At 38.7% G+C, this 25,336-nt stretch overlaps 1 protein-coding gene across 6 annotated transcripts in view; it reads left to right on the top strand.

Moving 5' to 3' along the window:
• myrf (myelin regulatory factor) overlaps window positions 1-25,336 on the top strand; it is a 31,760-nt gene that overhangs the window by 4,475 nt on the left and 1,949 nt on the right. For 2 of the 6 annotated variants that reach the window (XM_036576510.1, XM_036576508.1), the window contains exons 2-21: window positions 10,255-10,345; window positions 10,780-11,073; window positions 13,032-13,093; window positions 14,109-14,331; window positions 14,472-14,572; window positions 14,671-14,785; window positions 15,334-15,529; window positions 15,696-15,772; window positions 16,368-16,478; window positions 16,727-16,826; window positions 17,597-17,797; window positions 17,916-18,024; window positions 19,162-19,271; window positions 19,525-19,685; window positions 20,248-20,320; window positions 21,601-21,683; window positions 21,791-21,859; window positions 23,196-23,272; window positions 23,919-24,032; window positions 24,458-24,688. In XM_036576510.1, coding sequence (XP_036432403.1) covers window positions 10,255-10,345; window positions 10,780-11,073; window positions 13,032-13,093; window positions 14,109-14,331; window positions 14,472-14,572; window positions 14,671-14,785; window positions 15,334-15,529; window positions 15,696-15,772; window positions 16,368-16,478; window positions 16,727-16,826; window positions 17,597-17,797; window positions 17,916-18,024; window positions 19,162-19,271; window positions 19,525-19,685; window positions 20,248-20,320; window positions 21,601-21,683; window positions 21,791-21,859; window positions 23,196-23,272; window positions 23,919-24,032; window positions 24,458-24,688 — 2,598 coding nt within the window. Of the gene's footprint in view, window positions 1-3,247; window positions 3,562-10,254; window positions 10,346-10,779; window positions 11,074-12,741; window positions 12,907-13,031; window positions 13,094-14,108; window positions 14,332-14,471; window positions 14,573-14,670; window positions 14,786-15,333; window positions 15,530-15,695; window positions 15,773-16,367; window positions 16,479-16,726; window positions 16,827-17,596; window positions 17,798-17,915; window positions 18,025-19,161; window positions 19,272-19,524; window positions 19,686-20,247; window positions 20,321-21,600; window positions 21,684-21,790; window positions 21,860-23,195; window positions 23,273-23,918; window positions 24,033-24,457; window positions 24,689-25,336 lie in introns of those variants that run through there. The other 4 variants (XM_036576512.1, XM_036576513.1, XM_036576509.1 and 1 more) reach the window with 4 other exon arrangements.

Raw genomic sequence — 25,336 nt, forward strand, 5'->3', positions numbered from 1 at the left:
AACATACAAAAGACAGCCAATATTTGCTGGACTGCACAGTATGTCACCAAGACATACACTGAAAAAATGAAGTTAAACAAGAACGATACAATAAAACAACAATGTAAGGCATAAAATATGCGGAACAAAATTACATGAGGCAGAAAATGTGTAAGAATCCATCTTGTGTTGTATGCACACTTGACAAAAATACAAACAGTGTATACACAGTATGATGTAACCACTCTGAAAAAAGTAACGTGTTGAATTTACTTGATGTTTACATTGTTGGGTAATTTACCACAGCTAGACCCTTCGACATGATTTCCACATGAATAAAATGTGCTACATCAGAACAATTTTGTATTTCAGTTTATTTATGTTTATCAGTAATTGTGTTGATTTATAGGGAAGAGGGGGCACAAACTAAACTCATCAACCTCATCTGCGGATTTTGACAGCAATCGGACGCATAATTCTCAAGATTCATGCTGACTGTTTTTATACCATAAAAGTAACTTTTTTATCATGTATTTTTGATTACTGAGTTGTGTGTACAAGACACAGAATCTCCTCTTAAAATGTACACATTTGAACTGAATCACTTTTTTCAATGTAGCCACATAACAGCAAATAATAAGAGAAGGTATAGTGTGAAAGCCAAAATTGTGTTATTTCAGTGCGCCAGTGGTACTTTCTCATTTACCTACGTCTGAACCAACCACGATTCGTCCTACATCTTAGACGAATGCACTTTGCATAGGATATATGATGTATTCACTTCTTGGTAAAGAGTGGCTTTAAGAGGCTTATTGGGTTATGTATACTCTCACCCTAATGGACTGGACCATTCCTGGCATACCTTAGTGACCTCTGCGAAACAGAACGAGGTGAGAGTAATGCTTTTCTCTCCATCCACTTCGTCCTTCCCTTGTTCAGACGCCATTAGAGTGACAGTGTGCAGACAATGTGAGGGAGATGGATAACAGACTTATACATACACACACATAACCATGCAGTTCCACACATGACTAGACACACACATAAACGCTTGCACTCTGATTGGGGTGGACTAGCACTACAGAGCAGTTAAGACATTCATGTGAAATACACAGCATTATTGACTCATTAAGTTAGAAGAGCACTCACACCAAAACACAAACACTTTATAATATACATACTATCTGAAAACACATGCAGAGGCAAACACACAGCACGGAGTATCAAATGATAGCAGAACAGATCAGTCAATAGTGCAGTGTGGGAGTCAATGTTTTGGATGGGGGCCCATCTGTGTGTTTTATATCACTGTTTAACTTTAGTCTGGAGAGACTCACCTTGTCAACACTCTGCTTGGAGCTCAACGCGACTGTTTGTCCTTCGAGTTTTTTCGGACTTTGTTTCAGTGCACTCTGGAGTCATGATCTTGCCAAGGGCAGGGCCAGTTCTGAGGTTGGGCAGTCGTTTGTCTGGGCATTCTTCAACTACGTTTCTGTTTCTGGGCTGACAAAATATGATTTAGCCAATGTAATTTAATAATTAGCCAAGGTTTCAGTAGCAAATAACCAGATTCTCCATTTTGCCTGTTTAATATCGCATTGTGCCAAATGATCATGCCAAATGGAAACAAACTGGGTTTCCAGAAAGCATCTTGGTACAAAGTCAATTCTTAAATGGTAGAGTGACCATCACATTAAGCAATCTGTACCAGTCAAGATGATCTCAACACTAATATGCTTTTGGGAAACCCAGCCTCAGTCAGTTACCAGCTGTGATTCCTTTACAGTCCACCCAGTCTGTTTGATGTTTAACAGTTAAACTTTGCTTTGGTGTGGGTCAAGAATCTGTCCTGTATTTCACACTGGGTTTCAACCTGTGCCAATAAGTCACTGAGTGTTGTTGGAGTGCTGGAGGTACAGGTGGTTCCTAAGGTTTGAGAGTGGGGGAAACGGTTTGGCTGTGGCGTGCGCTCTCACTCCTGTAACAGCATATTGCAGTCACTGGAATGCATTGTTTTTGACCAACCAGGCATATAATTCTCAAGGAGCATTTCTCATTACAAAACAGTACCAACTACACGTTTCAGTTGGTTATCACGTTTTCACATTTTTAATGCCCTTTTCCCCAGCACATTTATGTACATCAGTAATATTAATTTAGTGAGATTAATTTCAAATCAGATTACTAACACATTCTTCCTTAAAAGACACTTTGTATGGAAAGTTAGACAATAATGTAAATTTAGACAAACTGCAGAATTATCATGATAAACAACATTATCGTGATTTAATTTAGTTATGTTTTCTCTGATGGTAAAATGTCTGTAAAATTACCAACTGGGCTAGCTTCTAATATTATTTTCTCTGTATTTGTTTGGTTGGAAACCGTAGTTTTGCCAAACTATTGCATTGGCACCCTTCTTCTGGACAAGCTCATCAATTTAATCAGAGAGTAGATCTCATGTATCTGAGTTTCTTTGTTTCGTTTTCATTGTTTCATTTGTGTGTTTCATCCTTTGGCAAAGTATGTGCATATGTAGTTGAATAGTTGGAGATGTTCTGTTTGTACAGCCTACACCCATAGAAAGTGCATTCTTCAAGGGTTTTTAACTCAAATTATCCTTCAAGTGCTTAAAAGGTTCTTTGTAGGTTTAATTGGTTCTTCTCTATGATTGAGTACCTGTTATGTATGGTTCTCATCACTAAGAAATGGTTCTATATAGCAACTAAAGAGGGTTCCAGTAATATTACAAGTCAAAAAAACTTTTTGGGACTATATAGAACCCTTTTTGCTCAGAGTGCATTCTTTTCTAGTATGTACGCTTCTTAACTAACTATAGATTAGAATGATTGTAAGAGGGGAATGGTTGAATAAAGGCATGAAAGACAATGAAAGAATGTTAGAGGTCACCACAGTGTGAAGTGGCAGGACTCAGTGTCGTGTGGCTGCCATAAATACTAATGTGTGCTGTGACTGGCCATATTTAAAATGGCTGGGCTGGGTGGCTGTTAGTTGATGATGTATCAATGGGGCTGCTGACCTTTTACTCCAGGTCTGAATATTTGGGTCATTCTTTGCATTCTTCACAAGTTCTTTTATTCTTTCTCTCCTTTGTGTATTCTTTTTTCCTTTTCTCTCCTTGTCTCTCCATCTGTCCAATCAGTTGGTGTCCATTCCTCCTTAAACTTTAACCTCTCTCTCTCTCTCTCTCTCTCTCTCTCTCTCTCTCTCTCTCTCTCTCTTTCTCTCTCTCTCTCGTGGGGTGTAGGTAAGCTGCTCAGGTCAGACGGTACACTCAGTGCTGGTGGGCGACAAGAGCTGTGTGTGGTGGCCTGGTACAGCCCTGTCTCATGACTGAGGCCTAATCCCCCATTACAACACACACACACACACACACACACATCCAAAGGATCGTAACCCCAAATCCTAGCACTGTGGTCTGATGCGGAAAGCAGTTTGAGTTTTTGATGGGAAAGATGTGACGGACGAGAGTGTGTGTGTGTGTGTATGTCACGTTTCAGCTCATCTTCAGTTGTAGGTGTGTTGACTGAAATCAGCTCGCCATGCTGTGGCTACGCGCAGGTACCCATCATTTTCTGTGCCTCCTTCATCCTGTCCTTCACAGTCCCTCTTTCTGTGATTCTTTTTATTTACATTTTAATAACCCATTAAGTATTTGCAAATGTGTTGTTCTCTATGTGTGTTTGTATTTGGGAGAGAGAAGCTGTTGTGTTTTGGATTAGACTTATGAACACGTATCAACGTACTTTCATACGCTAAGCTCTGAGTGCTGGTTTATTTGTTGAAATGTGCTTCTGAGGTCGAAAGCAAGAACAGACTGTTGGAATATTCGGGTTGAGATCTCTCAGTTCTAAAACACAATATTTCTCAAAACAGTCCTCAGAGCCCCCAGATGGTCCACATTTTTCCTCTATCCCTATGTGTTGTGAGTTGGGTTGGAGCAAAAATGTGGACCGTGCAGGGGACGGTTTGAGAACCACTGGTATGGACTGATCAGTAGCCTGCAGTTTGAAGTCAACAAGTTTGTGTCCTACACTGATTCCTCCTAATGTTGGTTTGATGTTGGTTTGAGAAATGTTGTGATCTCTGTACGTGCCACGGGACTACAGAAAGGTCCTTACAGTTATGAAGGACATTTGATCAGAGTTTTCAGGGCAGCTTTAATATTTGAAGTTTTAAAACAGAAGTTTGATGAGAGAGTTTTTAGTACCTCAGTCAATGTTCTTTAAGAACTGTTAAATTCTTCTCTTTGTCAGTATTAGTCTATGTGTGTGAGCGCATGTATACCTCTCTGTCCAAGAAAAAAATTGCATGCTGGGTAATGTTAAAGTGTTTACTGTTTGATAATGATATGGACTTTGCTCAATCATTCAGTGTTCTGGTGTGAATTAGAGATTAATGATTAACACCCTCACATTCACACACACACACACACACACACACACACACACACACACACATTTAATCACAGAACTCTCAAAAACAGAAAGGAATAGAGAGTTATGGAAGAAGGAGAGGAGGAGTATGTATGTGTGCAGGAAGTAAAGCAGCAAGAAAGAGAAGAAGATATGCAAAGATACAATGGAAAGAATATATGCCTTTGTATGTTGCTGACAAAGAATAATGAGGTCTATGGGGATAATCACACTTCTTTCACTGTCTCTGGCACATAAACTCTGAGAAAGCACAATGTACTTGACCTATAATAGACAGCCTAGCACTAAATGTAGTAGCAGCATAGGAAATGTACTGCATCTGGATGAGCTTTTAGTTAACATGTTTGCCCACTGTAGCTTATTAGTAGGGGTGGGCAATATGATGATACATTATCATATTATCCTGATAAATTGCATCATAATATACTTTTCTGAGTGCATGATGGCTAACATCAGTTCTTAAAGAACACTGAACAACAGCTGTACCATACACCAATTACAGAGAGGCTATAAACAACAATAATCAGGGTATAGTAACTGCATAAACTGCAAAGCGACAAGTAGCTGATTGAGTGGCAGCCATTTATGCTATTGTTTTATAAATAGCTTTGTTTTATCCTCTTGCTCTTCTTTAGGGGTTTAGAGTTGGTGATAAAGCAAAAATGCAATATCACAATACCTGAAGACATTTTCATGGTACACAATATGCGTCAAGATATTTTTTCTGCTCAGTAAAGTATATAGTGACAACATTTAACACGATGCTGCAAAATATTCTTATATTGCCCACCTATACTACTGTTTTTCTAGGCATTTATCTGTTCCAACTTGTTCTCAAACCTCAGAAGAACTGAACTTTGTGATACATACTGTGTCAAAAATGTCAAGATGTTATATTTTTGCCATAGCACCCACCCTTACTTATAAATATACTTTATATAATATATAAAGGCTGTTCATTAATGAGTTTTGAAATGAGCTGTGATTAATGGGAGTTTTCGCCATTTCTCTCTCACACATACACACATACACACACACACACACCAGCTCTGTTTCTGTTTATCTTGCGTTGTTATCCACCAGACAACTCCAGCATTGAGGTGCTGTCCTGATCCCCCCACCCCCAATCAACCCCTCCAGTAGAGAAAAGAGCAGTGTGTGTGTGAATGTGCTGCATGAGGCCTGCATTGACAATTAAGCCTCTGTCTGGTCAGCACCACAGCTGGACACAGCCCCCTTCAGCCAAACGCAGGCTCACTAACTCAAACACTAATTAAACAGCTGATTTAGACACCAGACCTGTACATGCGTAGTCTTAAGTGCAGAGATTACCTGAGCCAAGTTGTGAATGGATAATTTATCAGATTTTATCAAAGTCTTTAGGGTTATGTGTGTCTATGTTTATGCGAAATCTGCAATTTCAATGTCAATTAGAAAAAGTAAGAAAAAAATTAATAATAGGAACTGATAAAAAATGTATGTTGTTATTAGGAGCACCTTCATGCTCTATGCTTAGTTGTTTATATCATGTTTATATAATTTTTATACATTTGATTGACTGAGCCAGTTTAAAGTTGTTGTAAACTACTTTGTAAAGGTAGTTCAGGTTCCAAACTCTGATAAGCTAAGCCACATTCAAAGCCATTGTAAAATACTCGTTATACATCAAATGTACATCATAAAAAGTAAAGAATAATTTACTTGAAAGTCTTACACTCCTCTGTTTCAGCTAGAGCTACCATAAGTAGTAATAAAACCCAATGTGTTAAAATGAATGTACACCACCGTTAGCTTGGTACTAACAGTAGGTGATAGTGGAAATTAGCATCAAAGTAGCTGTAATCAAACAATAGATACTTATAAAGCAAATAAATCAGCATCACGCAGTACCATATTGTGTGGCTGGCATGTATTAGGATTATATATAAAGTTATTACATTAGTAAACTAAAATATTAAAATATTAAAAGTTGGCCTGGGAGCGGCTCAGCGTCCCCCAGAATTAGCTGGAGGCTTTGTGGGAGACAGGGTTGTCTGGGGTTCTCTGCTCTCCCAAGTGCTACATCGACCCTAGCTGGATTAAGCGGTTTAAGATGATGATGATTAATCATGGCTACTGAAAGCCATAAACAGATCTTATATATTGTTTTCTTGGGTACAATCAATAGCTGACTCTAAACTAACTACATTTAACTTCTGTATTAAATACTATCATAGTGTTGATGGAACAGTCTTTGACTCTTATGTTGCTTCATAGCCATAGCCTAGTGTGCATGTGTCAGACTCCAGTCCTTGCGGGCCAAAGCTTTGCAGATTCAGTGGTCTGGCTCATTACACACACCTCATCAATCTCATTAGCTAATGAGCAAGAGCATCATGAATTGAATTTGGAGGTTTAGATGGGAAAAAGCTAATTTCTGCAGATCTGCGCTTCAGAAGGGACCCAGTTGGACATGCCTGGTAGTGTTACAGACTACACTGCATGATGGTAGAATTCTTTATTGCATTTAATACTAATTATTAAACATTTATTTTATCTATAAATGTATAAAAACTAAAAATAAAACTGTAAAAAACTTTCATTGCTTATAGATTCAATATATATGGCTTTTCAGTGTTCATTTAGAATATTTTCACTAAGAAAGTTAGCTACCACAGGATAGCTACGACACTTAACTGTAATTTATTTCATTACACATTACCATGCTGTTTTCATGTTTTCTGCCCCTTTGCTTCCTGTTCTTCTCATGGCCTAATCACCTTTCATTCTTTTTCTTCATTCTAGAACATCTCTTTCACCTCACCCTCCTCTTTGGACTGCCCCACCAACACTACCTCCACCCCCCTCACTCACTCTCGGCCGTTATCAGTGCTGGCAGTGCAGATTTACTGGTTCTGATGGGTGGGGTGAACATCTGGGTCTTATTAAAGAGCAGTCATCCCTCTGCTGCCCTCTCTGCCTCTTGGCATAAACTTAGTGCTGTGTTTTCCTGCAAGTGTGTTCTCTACCGATGTACTCATCACTGATTTCTTTGTGGGAACTCATAGAGATAAGCCTTTTCTGTTATGATGACGAAGTTGTGACTTCATGGCAGCCAGTTTTGGGCTTTGATTCATAGTGTGAGGTTTTATTTGTTTATCCAAGGCAAGTAATGGAGATATTTACGGCATAGATTTAGAATGAAGTAGCAGTGGTTTCTCTAAGAAGGCGACACATATTTTATATTATTATACAATTCAGTTATATACACCGTTTGAACCTCAAAACTGAAAAATGAGAATAAAGAAAATTTCTGATACACTGATGTTGGGAGAGAAGATGCAGGTTCGGGACTCGACCCAGGCCAGACTTACTGCGAGATTATGAAGCTTCATTTAAGAATGAGGATGAGAGGGACCAATCAAAGGGCAGAGAAAGAGAGAGAAAAGCACATGGAAAGAGGTTTTTCCCAACACTAACACTGGAATTCTTTGCATACTCGGCTGGGTAGCAGCTTAATCTATCAAAGAAGAGAGCGCTGGGTTTTAGGGGATGCCTGCCCAACCACTCCACCTCCCCCGAATCCCCCTGACCTTCTGCCTACCTCCTCCCTTCCTCCATCACTCCACTACTATGCTTTCCCTCTCTACCTTGTTCTTGCCTTGTATTTCTGTTCTTGGCTTACTTGGCTTACTTTGTTCACCAAATTTTATGTAAATATGCATTAGTGAGGTGGATAGGGGATGTTTCCTGTGTATTTGCTTTGTGTAGGTGATTGATTTGTGCGCCACTGACATAGTGTGTGGTGAAATTGTGTGATTATAGAAAATGGTCATGCGTTGAGGATTTGGGGAGATTTGGTGTAAAGGCGGTCAGGGGGAAGTAGAGAGAGAGAGAGAGCGAGAGGTTTTCTTTACACAGCAGGTGATGAGGTTTGCCATTAACAAGTTGATGGTATGATAATGATTAAACATAGCATAGTGAGTTAGGAATACACTGAATGAAATTAAGGTTTAAACCTGGAGAGGCTGGACTGAATATGACTAATCAGTTAGCTGAAAAACCAATCCCCCTTTCTCAAACTGACATCACTATTTACTCATATCCTACACACATGAATCAGCCCTCTTTGAAAAAATCAGCCATGTCTGAAAGAAGTAGCATTACTGAGTCAGAAGGGAAAATCACACTAAAATATGGTGTGCAGGCACTGCTACGAGTCACCCTGTCAAGCCTGAAATAATCATTTGAACTTAAGAGGAGTCAGGTCAGATTTCACAGGAGTTTTCCAGTCATACATTCATGGTAATGTCAGAAACACAAGATCACCTCAAATGGCAAAACCAGCATTATACTGAAGATACAATGACAATAGTTGATTCACTTACACCCACTTACATTTTCTTAATCAAGTTTTGACTGAGTTCTCTTTGATTACTCTTTTAACACGTTCGCAGTCATCTGATTCATTTGCTCAGAGAAGAAGTCTGAGGCACAGCCTCTGTTACAAAATGTTCTTCTGCACATATTTCCACACTTCCACCAGAGTGGTCTTCAAATCCCCAAAACGTACACAGTACTGCTTTAAATTTAGTGGCAAATAAATACAAAGCAGAATAAAGTTGTGTAAAGTTAGTTACTCAAATGCAATAACTAGCTCAAGTCTTTGTCCCACCATGTGAAGCACATGCTCAATGGGATTTAAGTCATGAGGCTGGTTTAGGAAGTTTAAAACTTCCATTCCACTGCGTTTCTGATGAAGTTATAGGTTTATTGGAGGTTTTGGAGTGTCTTCTTGCTGCATTATAAACCTCTGTGCGTTTGGAGGTCTGTTTTGGACCTTAGAGGACATGATGCTTTTGTACACTTTACAATTAATTTTGCTGTTACCATCGTCAGTTCAGTTCAAGTCCAGTGAGTAGGGGTCTTATAGTACTCTCTGCCCACAACTCCATATGATTCATGATATTGGGTTCACTATTGAATATTCTCACAGTATTTTGAACATAATTTGACAGTAACCAAGTTGTTGTTGCACAGTCTACTAATGAGACCAGAGCCAGGGAGCAGAGGAATGTGGGATGATATGACTGTGCTGGAGTGAGCTGTTGATAGGTGCTGGTTGTTTGAGATCTTTGGTGTCCAAATAATGTCATTGCATTTGATAGCATAGTTAATAGAATGCCTGTTCTTCATGATGCATTGGCACATTGTTGTGTTGCAATTTCATAATGTCACAGTATATTGTTACACCCCTGTCAGTGAGTCAACTCCAGAGGCAGACATACTGCCTCATGTGCATAGGATAATTTACAGTCCCTTTAATGTTTTACACACTTTTTCAATACCTTGAAAAAAGTGTATCTTCACCTCCTCTGTCAATAAAATGTTGTTCCAGACATAATATAGGCCTAACTGTAAATAATTTTGTAAACAATTAGATATCACTTAATCCAGGAAAGTCATTTATACTATGTGGTTCAAACGAACTCATTTTTGTGAATAATCAACAATACAAGATATAAGAGAGTATGGTGAAGAGTTCTAAGTGGATTCGTTTGTTTTGTCCAGTTGCTCTGCAGTAGTAGTAACTGGCATTCACCATGTTATCTTCAAAATCTGACTTTTCAGCACATTCCATATTCTAGCCATCTTGTTTTCGACTGAATTTAGACAGAAATAACCTGTTTAATGAGATTATATGTACCAGGAAGAGCTTGTTAAATTGAAGCCAAGAAGAATCTTGATTATTATATGTGACACCAGTTACAGAAACTTAAACTCAATGAAAGATCTTTACTTTGCTCCCTCCTCTTCTCTTCTTGTCTTTCTTCTCCAGGTCATGATATCAACAGCTCTTTGGAGGCAGCAAACATTGACACCAGTATCCTGGAGGAGTACATCAGCAAAGAGGACGACAGCACAGATATGTGAGAGACTTGAGCTCTAGCAGCTCTCACGTGCACATACTGTACATACAAACAATAAACTGTTGATGAAGTACTGAAGCATTTTCAGCCTTGTATTGTAAATATGTTGCAAGCCAACAGGTGCTCTGTTCTTTTCTTAGTGAGATAATTTAATGCCTGTGATATTCGACCATACACTACAGATGCAGCACACAGAGATTAAGCCGAAAATGCTGGAATGTTCTTTGAACAGGAACCATGACAGATTAATCCAGCTATGCTGTATAAACACACATAACATTAGATGCTGATATGATCTAATGTCTGAGTATACTCTCATTCTTCTGTTAGCACTTTGTGTGTTTACTTTGACACCACGTCATGCCGTATGTTTTGGCAGTCGGTTTGCTTGTATAATGATTATGTAGGCATTTATAAAATTATTTCTCCTGCAGCTGTTTTTCAGAGGTCCACAGCAACCCAGGGCCCAACTACTCCTCCCCCCAGGCCGGAGCATCCTCATCTGGGGGGGTAGTGTGTGGTATTAGCCCCCCCATTGCCCAGCGCCAAGGCACTGCCCAGTCTCTGCCCCCACCTTGCCAGAACCCCTATCCCCCTCCACCCCCACTCGGACTCCTCAGACACAACCACCCCTGCCTGGGGCAACAGCAGAGCCAGTCGCATCAGCACCACCAACAGGTCCCACAGCAACACATCAAACCAGAACACTGCGTTCATTACGCACCCGGGTAAGAGAAAGAGAGAGAGAGTGAGAAAGAAAGAAAGAGAAAGAGCAGGGGAGGAGATAAGACAGCAAAAGTGTGGGATTTGAACAGAGGTTGATAAGGGGAATGAGAAGTATGACTCAAAGGCAGATAAGTGAAAGAAAGGACAGAGAGGCTGAGAAATTTAAGGCTTTGAGGCTTTGAGGCCAGAATTATTTCCAACTTATGATAAATTACACAATAATGGCCAAAAATAGATTTTAATACACTGTGAATTTAGATTGAACCCCTTGAACTCAAAGACTCTGTGTATGGTTATACTTTAGTTCCTCGCTCTCATAACTACATACCTTAAAATATGTACTGTACTGCACAAAAGTCATTGTCCATTGTTCATTTATTTCCAGTCAAGATGGCTATTAGTATAAACTATTCACTTTTCAGAAGATATTTCTGAGAGGATTAAATATAACATAATCCACATGCATAAGGAAGGGTAAAGTCAAAAGAAAATAAGCATGAGTTTTCAAAACCGGAGTACAAAAATTATTTGTTGAGTTGATAGGACTTGCTGTTACAACCCCCTGCCCACCCCCAAGCTGTTTAACTTAAATGAGGGTTCTTGAGCTGGGGGTAATCATTTCATTGGGGTCATCATGTGGGCACCCTCCTTCTTTGGTGTTTCATTGATGGGCCCACTCCAGAGAGCTCAGCAGTATCACCTGGTGTCCCAGAGCACCTTCCTCTTCTCTTACCCCTCTTGCTGCTTGGTGATCACCTTTCTACGAGTTTATGTCATTTTCCACTGAAACCTTATCTGAAAAAAATCCACACCTATGAGTCTAAAAGGACATGTAGCTGCCAAGAAGCCATTATGGAGAAAAGGAAACAGACAGAAAAAGAAGAAAATTTGCTGCTGGCGTTCTCAGAACCATGGATTGGCCAGCCCAGAGTCCAGACCTCAATATCATTGAAGTGTTTGGTGTTACTTGGATCGTGAGAAGCAGAAAATGCAGCCAGCTTTTAAGACTATTAAACACTAAACTATTTTTCTCTTATTTTTTTATTGACACTGAAAAGTGAATAGATTGTACTTAATGTCTGTTTTACTGGAAATTAAGTAAGTGAGGAGTGCTCTCTGACCTTTGTACAATACTGTATTTTATAGTATATGATTGCTGTCAGGACAAAACCTTGTATCTCCATTTTTGTTGTTTTTTCATATTTTGACATAATTTGACATTGCTAACTGCCCTTACGATTGTGCCAGAATTTCATGATGAATAGAGCTGTCACAATGCTTCAAAATAACTTGTAATAAATCATCTCTCATCTATCTTTTTTCCTCCCCCTTTAAAGTTGCCTTTTTGGAGATACACGGTTTGTGACGATATATGACATTATTTTCATAGATGTTACCGAATTAATAGTAGTAATTAATAATAGTGATAATAATTAATAATAGTAATTAAAATTAATAATCTAATGATAAAACAATATGTATAACAACAAATAAGAAAAAATAAAGGGAGCCCTGGTTACTTCCTACATTGCATAAGGAAGTAGGTCTGTGGTATTTTGTTTGTCGTGGCCACACCTCCTAGTTACTGACGCTACTGGCCATGCCTCCATGAAATGGCCCAACCCAGTTTTCAAAATGACCTGAACTAAACTTCAACAAATACAGCTCAGACAAATCTTAGTCAGGGAGCGGAGGGAGTGAGCCATGAGCAATCAGTTGAGAATAAGACAAATGGATATGTACTGATAACCTCTTATGAATTATGGCTTGAATGATAGAGTGTGCTTTTTCAATCATTAAATGGATTTTTAACATGGAAAAAATGGGAACAGCAGGTATGATTGTACAGAGAGATCCATAATTAGGTTTTCCATATTATTACTCTGCAAAATGCACTTTATGGTTAGATTCCCCTGAAATTACTAATACTGTGTACCTTACAACTTCTTTTTATTTACAGAACTTTGCCTGAGTCTCCACCAGACTCTAGCTCAGAGCCCTACTCCCCCCAGCAAGTGAATGGTAAGTTCCAAAGAAATGCAAAGATTTTACATAGAGTATTACCTCTTAGGGAGCCCAGTGGTATTATACTGTGTGGATGCTCATAGATGTTATAATAACACTGACAAAGAAAGACGACAAAAAGATATAAGGCAGTTGACTGAATAAGCCAGGAATGTGCACTGATTACAACAAAATAGCAGATATTCATCTTGTCTGTATAGTATACATGTATGTAGAGGAAAAGAGAGGCAGAAAAAGAACATGGGAGTGGGAGAGAGAGGTATATGCTCATTAAGTGGCAGATAGGTCATTGACACTGATAGTTCAAACATACAGATAATTTGAAGGAGAAAGAGAAACAGCAGGACTGAGATACAGATTGTGAATATGAAAATATGTAAGTATGCAGCCTGGGAAAGGCAAGTGACAGAAACTACAGGAGAAGAAAGTGATGCCAGAAAGTGGTAGATGGAAAGGTAGATGGAGCATACACAAACATAAACAGGAATGGTCTAAAACACAGAGATGTGAAATGCATTTCCACATTTTAAATGAACTTAGGTACAGATAACATGAAAACAGACAAGTCAGGAAAATTTGGTGTCTATTTAGTGACTTTTAGGACCATTTCCACCAAATATTAAAAGGGTTTGGTTTGTTGTATTATTCAGTTGTGTAATATAACTGTTATATCCCACCAAGTCAAACACATTTGTGCTGCTCCCTGCACACCTGTGTTGGTCTTTCCCATCAAGGAGAAAGGTGTGGAATAGTCTAATCTGATTGGCAGAAATCCAGCCGTTTAATAATGGAACATAGCATTAGCCAAGCCTGGGGAAACTCAAGATTAATAGATGTCTTAACTGTAAATAAATCAAATTTGATATGAACTTGAAGTTTGGATTTGGAAAATAAATTATGTTATATGATTATAAATCATAAGTATAATATTACAGTATGTGCATATTTGATAATTGATGTGAAAAGTGCAGATTGTCAGAATATACAGTGTATGTCTCTGTTTCTATTTCAGACCCACACATGCTCAGGGCCATGACGCCTGAGAACATGTGTCATATGACCAGCCCACCACCCCTGCCCCCTCATGGCCACTATCCCAGCATGCACCGGGACATGTACCTGAAACCAGAGCCCATGATTTCACAGTACCCGATTGGTCCAGCCAGCAGTGGAGGTGGAGACATGCAACAGAGTCAGATGCTACATCAGCTATTACAGCATCCACAAGGACAAGAGTAAGAGGGAAAGAAAGCAACAGAGAGAGAAAATGTGGAGTAATAGAGAAAATAACACATTAATTAATAATTATGAACAAATTGATTTCATTTTCTCCTTTATGTGTGCATGCATATGTTTATATTTTATGTGTCTGCAGTGGTATTCCTGTTCACCAAGCAAAGAAGAGGAAGCACTCAGATTCTCCTAACAGCACTCTCAATGCTCAGATACTCAGCGGCATCATTAAACAAGAACCAGGTACATACATTAATACACAAACGTACATGAACAAGGTCTACAAAGTGGTTAAAATTTATACATTTCAAATTATTTTGTCATACATTTGTATTTTGCAGGTTTGATGCAGGATGCTGAAAACTCATACTTGGACCCAAACTATCAGTGCATAAAATGGCAGCCACACCAACAGAACAAATGGACTCCACTATGCGACGCCAGTGGCAAAGAACTGTGGGTGATATCTCTGCCTTACAAATTGTGAAATGCACTGTGACCTTGTACATGCTTTTGGAATTAGATATATTATTGCATGTTGAAATGGAGAGATAGGAAGAAAGAAAGAAGAAAGCGCATATGTGCGTAATGGGTTTATATTAGATGGATGGATTTAATGGGGTGTAGGGAGGTATCAGGCAAAACCGAAGTGGGTAGAGAGAGAGAGAGAGAGTGTGAAGAGAGGATGGAGGGGTCTGAGAATTCCAAAGAGGTGAGCTGTGCGTAGGAGTGAGAGTAAGACTAGTTTCGACTAGAGAAAGGGGAAGAGGAGGAGGGGAGAGAGAGAGAGAAAGAGGGTGAAAAAGAGAGGAGGGGAAGGACACAAGGAGAAATTGATGGAGAGAGAATTTTAAGGGTTTGTATGTATCAACATTCTACATAAAAGCAAAATAAAATGAATAAAATACATTATCTGTAAAATGCACTGCAAGAAGATAAGAAGGGTAAAAACTCTTTCTTTCTCTCTCTCTTTTCTCTCTCTCTCTCTTTTTCCCTCCCTTCAGTCCAATGCCTACATACAGGGTAGATGCGGACAAGGGTTTTAATTTCTCTTTGGCTGATGATGCATTCGTGTGTCAGAAGAAGAACCACTTCCAGGTCACTGTATACATCGGCATGCTTGGAGATCCAAAATACATTAAGACCAATGAAGGACTGCAACCAATAGAATGCTTCTACCTGAAACTCAATGGAGTCAAGGTGAGGAATGAAGGAGAGTTACTGTAAAAGGCCAATAAGTGAATTTAAAGCTGGTCAAGTACATTGATTTATGTGTCAAATGTGTTACTATAATATCTATTTTTGCAAAATTCTGCTCCATTGTGACTTGAAAAAAATATGTTGATTAAATGTTCTGACCACACAGTTGGAAGCAATGAACCAGACCATTAATGTGGAGCAGTCACAGTCTGACCGCAGCAAGAGACCATTTAAACCTGTGCTGTGAGTTTTCTATTACTCATTTATTATGATACAGAGGGAAATTTACCAAATTTATGTTAGTGTTAGTGAACCAGATGTTTAGAAAAACTTGTCATATTTAAAATTGTTGTCACATTCAATAATAACTTAAAGTATAGATTAAAATACTAAAAGCTAGACACCATATTTTAAGATCGTGGTGTTTTATTCACATTTCAAGTTTTTTGGGGCCGCCAGTTATTACATGACAAATAATTTACTTGATCTTGCAGTGTTCTGATCTGAGATTTGATCACCCTCCAAATATGAGGCTTTCAGAATGTTACATTTTTTATAATTTTGTTCTTAATGTTATACAGTTTTCTTAGTCATTATGATAATCTACAGCTCTGTGCTTATTCTGAATACATCAAACGTTTTATCTGTTTTACAGCCTCATACAAATTAGTTGAAATACTAGTATCAGAATCATTGCTACCTGCCACAAAGTGTTTTTTTAATTGAAAACATAGTGTACTTGAATACTTCCTTTAATGACACATGAAAAAAAGAGTGTCATAGACACACTATGTTTACTGATTCTATGGATTGATTTAAGGGTTTGTGTTGATTGTAGGGTGACTCTGCCACCAGAACAGGTGACTAAGGTAACAGTGGGTCGACTTCACTTCAGTGAGACCACAGCCAATAATATGAGGAAGAAGGGCAAGCCAAACCCTGACCAGAGGTAAGAATCACATACACAATTGCAAACACAAGTATATAGACATTACTTAAAGCTCATTGAAACTCACAAACATGGAGAAGTACAGCACTGTACAGTTCAGTTTACAGTTTCCCTGCTTCAGCAGGGCTATTCAAATACAAATTTATCAAACTGTTAAGCTGAAAACTTTTTCTCCCACACTGGAGGAGAGGCCTTTCACACTAACAGCCAGCTATGATTAAACTATGAGAAAATGTGTATGTGTGTAGGTACTTCATGCTGGTGGTGGCTCTCCAGGCTCAGTCCCACAGTCAGAGTTACACGGTGGCGGCGCAGGTGTCTGAGAGGATCATCGTCAGGGTAACCGCTGTCAGTCTGGTCGTGCTCCAATCACTGCCTGTCTCTGTTTGTCTGTGTGTCATTCTGTCTAAAGGAGTCATCCTCCTTTGTCACCCTCTTGTTTTCATTTGTGTTGTTTCTCATGTACATTTTTAAGAACTTTTTAACAACTTTTAAGAAACTTTTTAAGAACTTTCAATGATGAATTACTTATATATACATACTTTCCCAAACATTACATCATGGAATGCTAATGTGTAGCTTAAGTTTAATATATACACTGCCCAAAAGTCTTCAGCACCCATGAAAATTGTTTAGAAGCATCTCAGCAGTAAGTTGCCAGTATAAACACTATACAGTTATATGCAAATATTTGGGCGCCCCTGGTCAAATTAGATGTTTTTCAGTTTTGTTGAGATTTAAATAAAAATAAGTAACGTATCATCTGCAGACAACTCACTTTTGCACATTGTAATGCACAGTTAATGTTTATTTGCTGAAAAAAAAACAACATAAAATGTGGCCTAGCACATGGTAACTGTAATTCCTCAAGGAGAGGTTTGTTTATATGTTTATTTTAGTTTATTTTAACAAATAAATGTTTACTGACCAGATAAATAGCTTTACAAATCATTTTCTCAGATGCTTAAGACTTTTGAACTGGACTATATATATATTGTACTGTAATAGTGCTGCTGTAATATTTACTAGTGACTTATTAATAATAGTATCAAAACATTTAGTTTATTATGCTCTCTCGTTTCTCTCTCCCTCTCCCTCTTTTTCTCCTCCTGTCCTAGGCATCTAACCCAGGTCAGTTTGAGAGCGATAGCGAGGTGTTGTGGCAGAGGGGTCAGCTTCCGGACTCGGTCTACCACCACGGCCGAGTTGGCATCAACACTGACCGACCTGATGAGGCACTGGTGGTCCACGGCAACCTCAAAGTCATGGGCTCTCTTGTACATCCTTCGGACATCCGTGCCAAAGAGAATGTGAAAGAGGTGTGTGTGTGTATGTGTGCGTGTGATCTGTGAGGGATTGTTAACCTTCTCAGACCCGACTATAATTTACTTTATATAATTTACTATCACCAGATCATTAAAAAATATCTCTCTGTAGGTGGACACCACAGATAACCTGAAGCGAATTTCTCAAATGCGATTGGTGCATTACCAGTACAAGCCTGAGTTTGCTGCTACTGTGGGCATTGATAACACCGCAGAGACCGGTAACCACCTCCACACTATATATGACCGTATACGTTTGTATGTGTGTGTGAACATGAATGTCTTTTTTATCACCTTGAAATGTCCTTTTTTAATACTTGACTTACAGTGCACTGCAAAAATCTGAGACAGCTCTTTTGTTTATTCAGTTTATTTAATTTGTCCACTATTTACTTTTGGACACCTACTGCCACTTTAATTCTTCCATCCTTCTGTCTTAAAATCAGAGTCACAGCTGTGTGCTTCCAAAAAAGCTTTATATTCTTCTTCAAAGAGACATTAACATTCACACAAGCAAATATTCAAACTCACCTTAACTACCTAAAATGGCTAAATGAGATATTTCTGAGGAGATTATATGAGATAATCCTTTATGTCAGCATCAGATTCCAAACAGTATTTAAATCTTTTGTCTTTTTGTTGAGAGAAAATCAAGCTCCACTCTTGCTTAAGATCTAAAAAAATCCACATTATGAGCTTGAAAGGATGTATAGCTGTCAAGAAGCCATTACTGATATAAATAGACATAGGAAATAGACAAAAAAGGAGGAAAAGTTGCAAATCAAGCAAAGAAACTGCTGGTGTTCTCAAGAACGATGGACTGGCCACCCCAGAGTCCAGACCCCAACATCACTGAATGTGTTTGGGATTATTTGGATTGTGAGGAGCAGAAAATGCAACTGACTTCTAAGACTGAACTTAAAAGGAGGAAAAATATCCCTGCAGCTTTCTATAAAAAACAAAAGGCTTTTGAAAAGAATAGAAGCTGTGATAAAGACAAAGCGTGGAAACACTAAACTCTAAAAACATATATGTTTAGTTGTTGAAGTTTCTGGGTAATGTTCTATTTTTTTTCCTTTCTTCCTGACTCTGAGAAATGAATAACTCATACATAATGGCAAAAATGGCATAAAGGTTTTGCATAAGTTATTCAATTTTTAGAGTCAGGAAGAAACAACTTAATATTTATTTTAGAAACAACTAGATTTGTGTATATATATATATAGAGGAAATTAAATAAATTAAATTTGGTCTCTTTTGGACTTTTGCTCAATACTGTGTGTGTAGCCTTTTGCGCTGCTGACACAGCTGTGGATTTGTACTCGCCTTATGTGTGTGTTTGTTTGTGTTTATATCAGGAGTGATAGCTCAAGAGGTTCAGAAGATTCTTCCAGAAGCTGTGAAGGAGGGGGGCGACGTAGTGTGTGCCAATGGAGAGACCATCCCTAATTTACTGGTAGTCAACAAGGTATGTGTATTGACACCCATGCACACGTTTAAATTTAGAAATGCTTTCATAATATGCTGTGTATAGAGTAATGTGAGCTGCTTTATTGTCAAATTGAATTCACAAACAGCATCAAGACAGCACATCATAAAGTGTTCAAAAAGAACACTTGTATCACACAAGCAAACACCTAAAATCTATTTGATGTGCAGACATTACTTACCTTCACACAGAATTAAGAATGTGTGCTTTTGTCTGTGGATGCGTTTGTTAGGAGCGTATCTTTATGGAAAATGTGGGAGCCGTGAAAGAACTGTGTAAACTGACTGATAATCTGGAGACTCGTATCGATGAGCTTGAACGCTGGAGCCGCAAACTTGCTAAACTACGACGCCTTGACAGCATGAAAAGCACAGTCAGCGGGGGCACAGTCAGGTGTGTGAGTGCAAGCACATATGCAAATTACACTATCTTACCGAAGACCATTCAGACATTCACTTATCAGACCATTTATCTCTTTTGGTTTGCGGTAAAAGCAAATAAAAAAAATCATATGTGTGTGATTCTTTGATTCTCTCTCACTTGATAACACATTACTCGCTCATGAGTATTGTGCTATATAGGGGTGAACTATTTTATTTACTAAATAGCTGGAGAAAGCATGAATCAGTAAATTAATTCAGACACTTTCCCATCATCTGTTTTCATCAATATTCATCAGTTGCATAAACAAATGTAAAATGGGGGACCAGAAATGTGAAAAAAGTACAGAACTTAGCTAAGTTACATTAAATTCTTGGTCTATGATTGCAGTAACTACAACGGTTACCATTCATTATTTTGCTATATGAAGCAGCAAGTAGTAAACACCTTAGGGTTTTTTGTTGTAAACCTGGTTCCTGATTAACAGGCCTCATGTGAATGCCACTGCTGGTGTGTTTGTCTAGCATGACAAACAAGCATTGTAAACAGATATGTTGTTCTTTTGTCATTTCAGCCAGTCAGGAAGTCAGTTTAGCAGAACAGGTAGTGGTCCACTTAAGAAGAAATCTGTCAAATCAGGAAGTAAGGTATGCACCCTACTGTACTACTGTATGTCTTCTTTACTGCAAAAGGTGACAATGTTTTAGTTACCCTGAGGGTTAAAATGGGTAATGCATGAGAAGGGATGAAATGTAGTGGAATGGGATGAATTTGTTAGGATTAAAGCAATCATTATATTTCTAGAAGGAAATAGTGGTATTCAAAGGTAGCAAATGATGCTTTTGTCACAGCATTTTCACTGTCAGAGTAATTCTTTTCCCATGGTTTGACAGTGTTGGGGTAGTTATTCAAATAAAGCAACCCATTAAGAATTACTAATTACTTTTCTAGAAAAGTAATCCCAGTACTCATTACTTCTACATAACTCTCTAAAACCCACACACATCTATGTCAAGTGCACAACCTAATTGTTCTTTCAGTAGTTCATTTAAAAAGAAACAGTCACAGTTCAAAACACTGCAAAAAATTTTCAGTGTCTTAAGGTAAAAAAGTAAGCGACCTGGTTGCCTTACAATTTTGAGTTTATTGTACTTTGAATACTAAGTTAACAGAACAATAATCTGTGTTTTACATTCTGTTAAATTATTATTATTATTTTTTTTGGGGGGGGGGATTTTTACCCAATTATCTCCCCAATTTAGTCGTTTCCAATTCCACCCGCTAGTTAGGACTCCCCCAGTCACACAGTGCTATCAACCCTAGGAGGGTGAAGGCTAACCGCCAGATCTGTTACGTCAGCTAACAGACGCCTGCGCTGACTAGCATCGCGTTGAGTGATGGGGGGAGAAGGAGGGGCCATCCTACCCACCCAGAGAGAGCGAGGCCAATTGTGCTCTCTCGGACTCCCGGCTACGGATGGCTGTAGCATCACCAGGGATCGAACTCGCGATCTCCTGATGATAGGGCCAACACTTAGACGGTTGCGCCACTCGGTAGCCCATTATTTTGTTTTTTATTATTTTTTTTATTGGAATTTCAGTGAACATTCTAAGGCAAACCAGTTTCTTAATTTTTATAAGATCAATTATATAAACATCTAATTTTATTTGAAAACCTAGACATGCCACTAGAAATGGTCCAAGGTCAAAAATGAATAAAATGTTAAGTCTACACAGCTATTTCTGATCAAGTCTGGTCTGTGAGATTCTTTAGCACAGGGATCTATCATCTGTAATTCCACTTTAAATAAACAAAGATGCTCAGAAATTGTCAAGCAGGCTGCAACTGGCACCTGGTCAAGGAAGACAAGACATTTAATGAAACAGTTCAGGAGAGAGGTTGAAAGCTGTTTGGAATGTGTTTGCAGAGTGTGGTTCCAGAGCAGGGTTGCTTGAGTCACAAGTTCCTGCAGGGCACTATTCTAGCCCTGGTCATCATCATGGCCTTCAGGTGAGAGAGGAGAAACCGCTCTGAGCTGTCAAATAATAATATGTTCAGCATATTAGAAACGGAATGTCTTCTGTCCTAAGTGTTATTTCCTCTTTCTCTTTCCCTAGTGTCATCTCAATGTCCATACTCTATGTGCTAAACATGCATCAGCATGGAAACATAGCTGAGGTTGATGGGTATGTATACATTAGAACTCCAGTTTAATCTCATGGTCAAGACCATAAAACCAAATATGTGATCATTGTCTAGATTTCAGTGTTAAACTGTAGCGTTCAGTAAATTAATAACAACTCATCGATACTCTGTTATCAGTTAAGTCCTCTAGTAACCAGTAGGTTTTTCAGCACTTTGCTTTGCTGGCGAACCAGCAGAGTGTATTTAATAGATGTTACAGAAAGTCCTAAAACACATGGTAATGTAATACAGTTTGTGTTATGCCCCATATATTTATCTAAGAATAGTACATAGCTATAACAGATATCTGTGACTCTTACTGCCGCTTGTGTCTGTATAAATGGCCTTACTGTAATGTGAATGCAGCATTATAGAGAATTACTTGATATAATGCCATTCAGTATTCAGTAAGAAAGATACAGGGCATTTACACAGTTAATTAGGTTTCACGTTAGATATGTATCCTGTACTCATTTTGCCAAAATCTGTGCATGACTTACATGGTTTGTTAAACCACACTGTGTGAGGTCACCATGGGAACTGACCTCTGTTCTGTGCAAAACATAAGAGTGTAAGAGTGTTGACCTGAAGCATTATTGTGTCAATATGTGAAAGAGTCTTGTCCTTGAAACTTGGTCTTGGTTGTGGTTTTGCTCTAAGACACACACATACTTAATTTGCATATTCTTCTCAACCTAAATTTTCTTTAAGGAAAAGATGAGTTTTTTCTTTTCTAGTCTTGAGTGAATTGGTGTGTTAATTAGTTTTTTGTTCTTTCTCATTCTTTTAGTCTTTCTCTTTGTGGTTTATTTGTAGCTCTTTCTCCTCCTGTGTTCTCTACATCTCCTGGATGCCTTTCCTCACTGCCACTGTCACTTTCTGTCCATCCATGTGTTCATGGTATGCTCTGTGTTTTTCCCTCCTGTTTTTCTGTCTTCAATCCTTTTTCCATTTTCTGTACAGTGGTGGGTAATCTTGGGTTAATGTCTTCCAAAATGTTTTTTTAGAAATGCTACCACAACAAGGTAGGTTGATTAGTGAAGGTGATGTAGGCAAGTTTAGAAACTAAAGCAAGTTTCTCTGAACAGTTCCAGTCAGGTTCAAGTAGTTGTAATTAAGACTATTTAGGCTTAATTCATTTTTGATTAGAAACTATTTTTGATTAGAGATTAAAATCCACATATTCCACACATCATAAATATTTGGCTTGGCATAGCTCAAATATATTCTCAGAAGATGTAATTTAGTGCATTTTCATAGCAGTGGCAGTGTTTGGGCAATCTTTGCAACCCATTTAGACGTCTGATCCAGGTCTCTCTCACTCTCTCTCTCTCTCAGGTCTCGCTCAGCACTGGGTTCATCTCGTAAGGCTGTTTATTCTTCTCCCAGATATCCTATCACTACACTCTCTCCAGGTGCCAAAACATCAAATGAATACAATACATACTAATATAATCACGTCATTTCCCTTGTAATGCAAGTACAGACAGGTTAGAAATTAAGGTAAAAACCAACATAAAGTCTTTGTTGGGCTACCACAAACCACCAGTGCAGCCTTAGTGCACTTTGATAAAGATTGGAACTGTACTGGAGGGATATCACACTAATGTAGGAGCATCAAAGTCACTAAATGTGCATGTTTAACCACAATTTACAACCCTATTTACTGATGACTTTTCCGCAGTTGTCACTTTAGACACTGTTCCTAATGAAACACAAGCCAGTTGAGTAGTCTTTGTGACTGAAGCTCTTGCTATCCGTGCCCCAATAATAAACCCTCTTTTTTAAAATCAATGCCATTTTGATCCAAGGTTGAGGTCAACTAGGCCTGCATGTTTATACATGCCACAGAACATGTTGACTGCTTAATTGCATCACTCAGAACACCTGACTGGAGGCATGAGCACTCATGTTTCTCCACTCATTTATTCCGTTTTTTCCCTTGAATTTGTCACCCGTTTGTATGTCTGTATGTAAAATAAAGTTAAATGTTTAAGCCCTGAGTTTGCGAGATAATGGAAAACATTTCTCAAACTCTCTAATTGTTTCTCATAAAAACAGACACCACCTCTCCAACTTTGCCTAATCATCCAGCTTGCTGCCCTCCAACAACTGCCACAACCAACCAGTCGGCTACTGTCAGCTTGTTGCCAAGCACCAACCAATCCACATCAGGTACTGTAAGCAAGTCATACTTTGTAAATTAGTAAACAAAAGAAGGTCTGAATTCTGATTATCCATTTCAAATCCCCCACTATTTATATAAATAGAGCGTTTAATCTATATATTTCAATGTGATTGAATGCATGAATGAGAGTGCTTGATGTAGAGCCTACAGCTGAGCACTGCTCTCAGTGGAAGTGCAGTGCTGTACTCAACACGTCTGTGTCTTGTGTTTGTTCTCCAGCTTATACTGGGCTGCTTGTGTAGTGAGGAAACACATTCATGTTTTCACCCCTCAGTCTTCTTTGATTACATAGTGCCTATATAATTAGCTCTGACAGAAAAGGGCTTTCTTAAAGTGTAGCAAATGTAATTGATTCTTAGAGTGGAAGATTAAATACTCAGTTTTTCTCTGTCTCTTACTCTCTTTCTCTCAGAAAGTAGTCCCGGTCCCACCATTACTACTATAATCAAGAAGGCAAAGTCTCGGGTTCTGGATAAAGACAGCAGGAGCAGGAACAGGCTCAGTCACACATCTGCCCCTCTCTTTCTTAACAAGGCCAAGAAACCCCCTCAGCCCCCTGACATGGACACCGGAGGTGCCAGCAACCGCCTGCCTGGGGGTCAGCAACCTCTGCCTCGAAGGCAACGCAGCACAAATACAGAGGGTAAACTCTTTGTTTTATGGTTAGCTATACACATACATGTATATCGCTGTCGTCGGAACAAAGCTCTTATCTCCATTTTTGTTTAGTTTTTGACATAATTTGAAAAAAACCTTTGCCCTTTACATTGTGTGTAAATTTCATGACTGGACCAAAAGGAATGGCACAAAATGACTCAGAAAAAAAGTCTGGTTCCACTGACTTACATGTAAAGGAGGTTTTTTCCTTGTCCTGTAATCATTTTGGAGATAAGAGGTTTTGTTCCGACAGCAGTGATATGTACACATAAAGCCAACTGTAAAGTAGAGCTTACAGTGGGCCCGAAATTTTGATCCAAACCTGAATACAGCCCTTTAATGGATAGGCTTTCCTTAAAGCAGTGTTTTCATGCTTTTATAGTGCTGATATAGCAAAAGGTTAGCCTACACCTATTTAATCCTAAAACTCCACTTCTTTGACCATACAGCATAAAAATTACTTTTGGCAAAAAGATTAAAATGTCCTTTTGGCCGCACTAATCTGTGCTTCCTTGAATGCTTTCAATGTTTATTACCTGCATGTACATTTTCTCACGAGCATGAGCCTTGTGAACCCCTCATGTAAGAACTCCAGCGTGCCAGAATAATACATGTTTTAAGAAAGTGAAAATGG

Source organism: Colossoma macropomum, unplaced genomic scaffold (genome assembly GCF_904425465.1).
Source record: "Colossoma macropomum unplaced genomic scaffold, Colossoma_macropomum, whole genome shotgun sequence".
Lineage (NCBI taxonomy): Eukaryota > Metazoa > Chordata > Actinopteri > Characiformes > Serrasalmidae > Colossoma > Colossoma macropomum.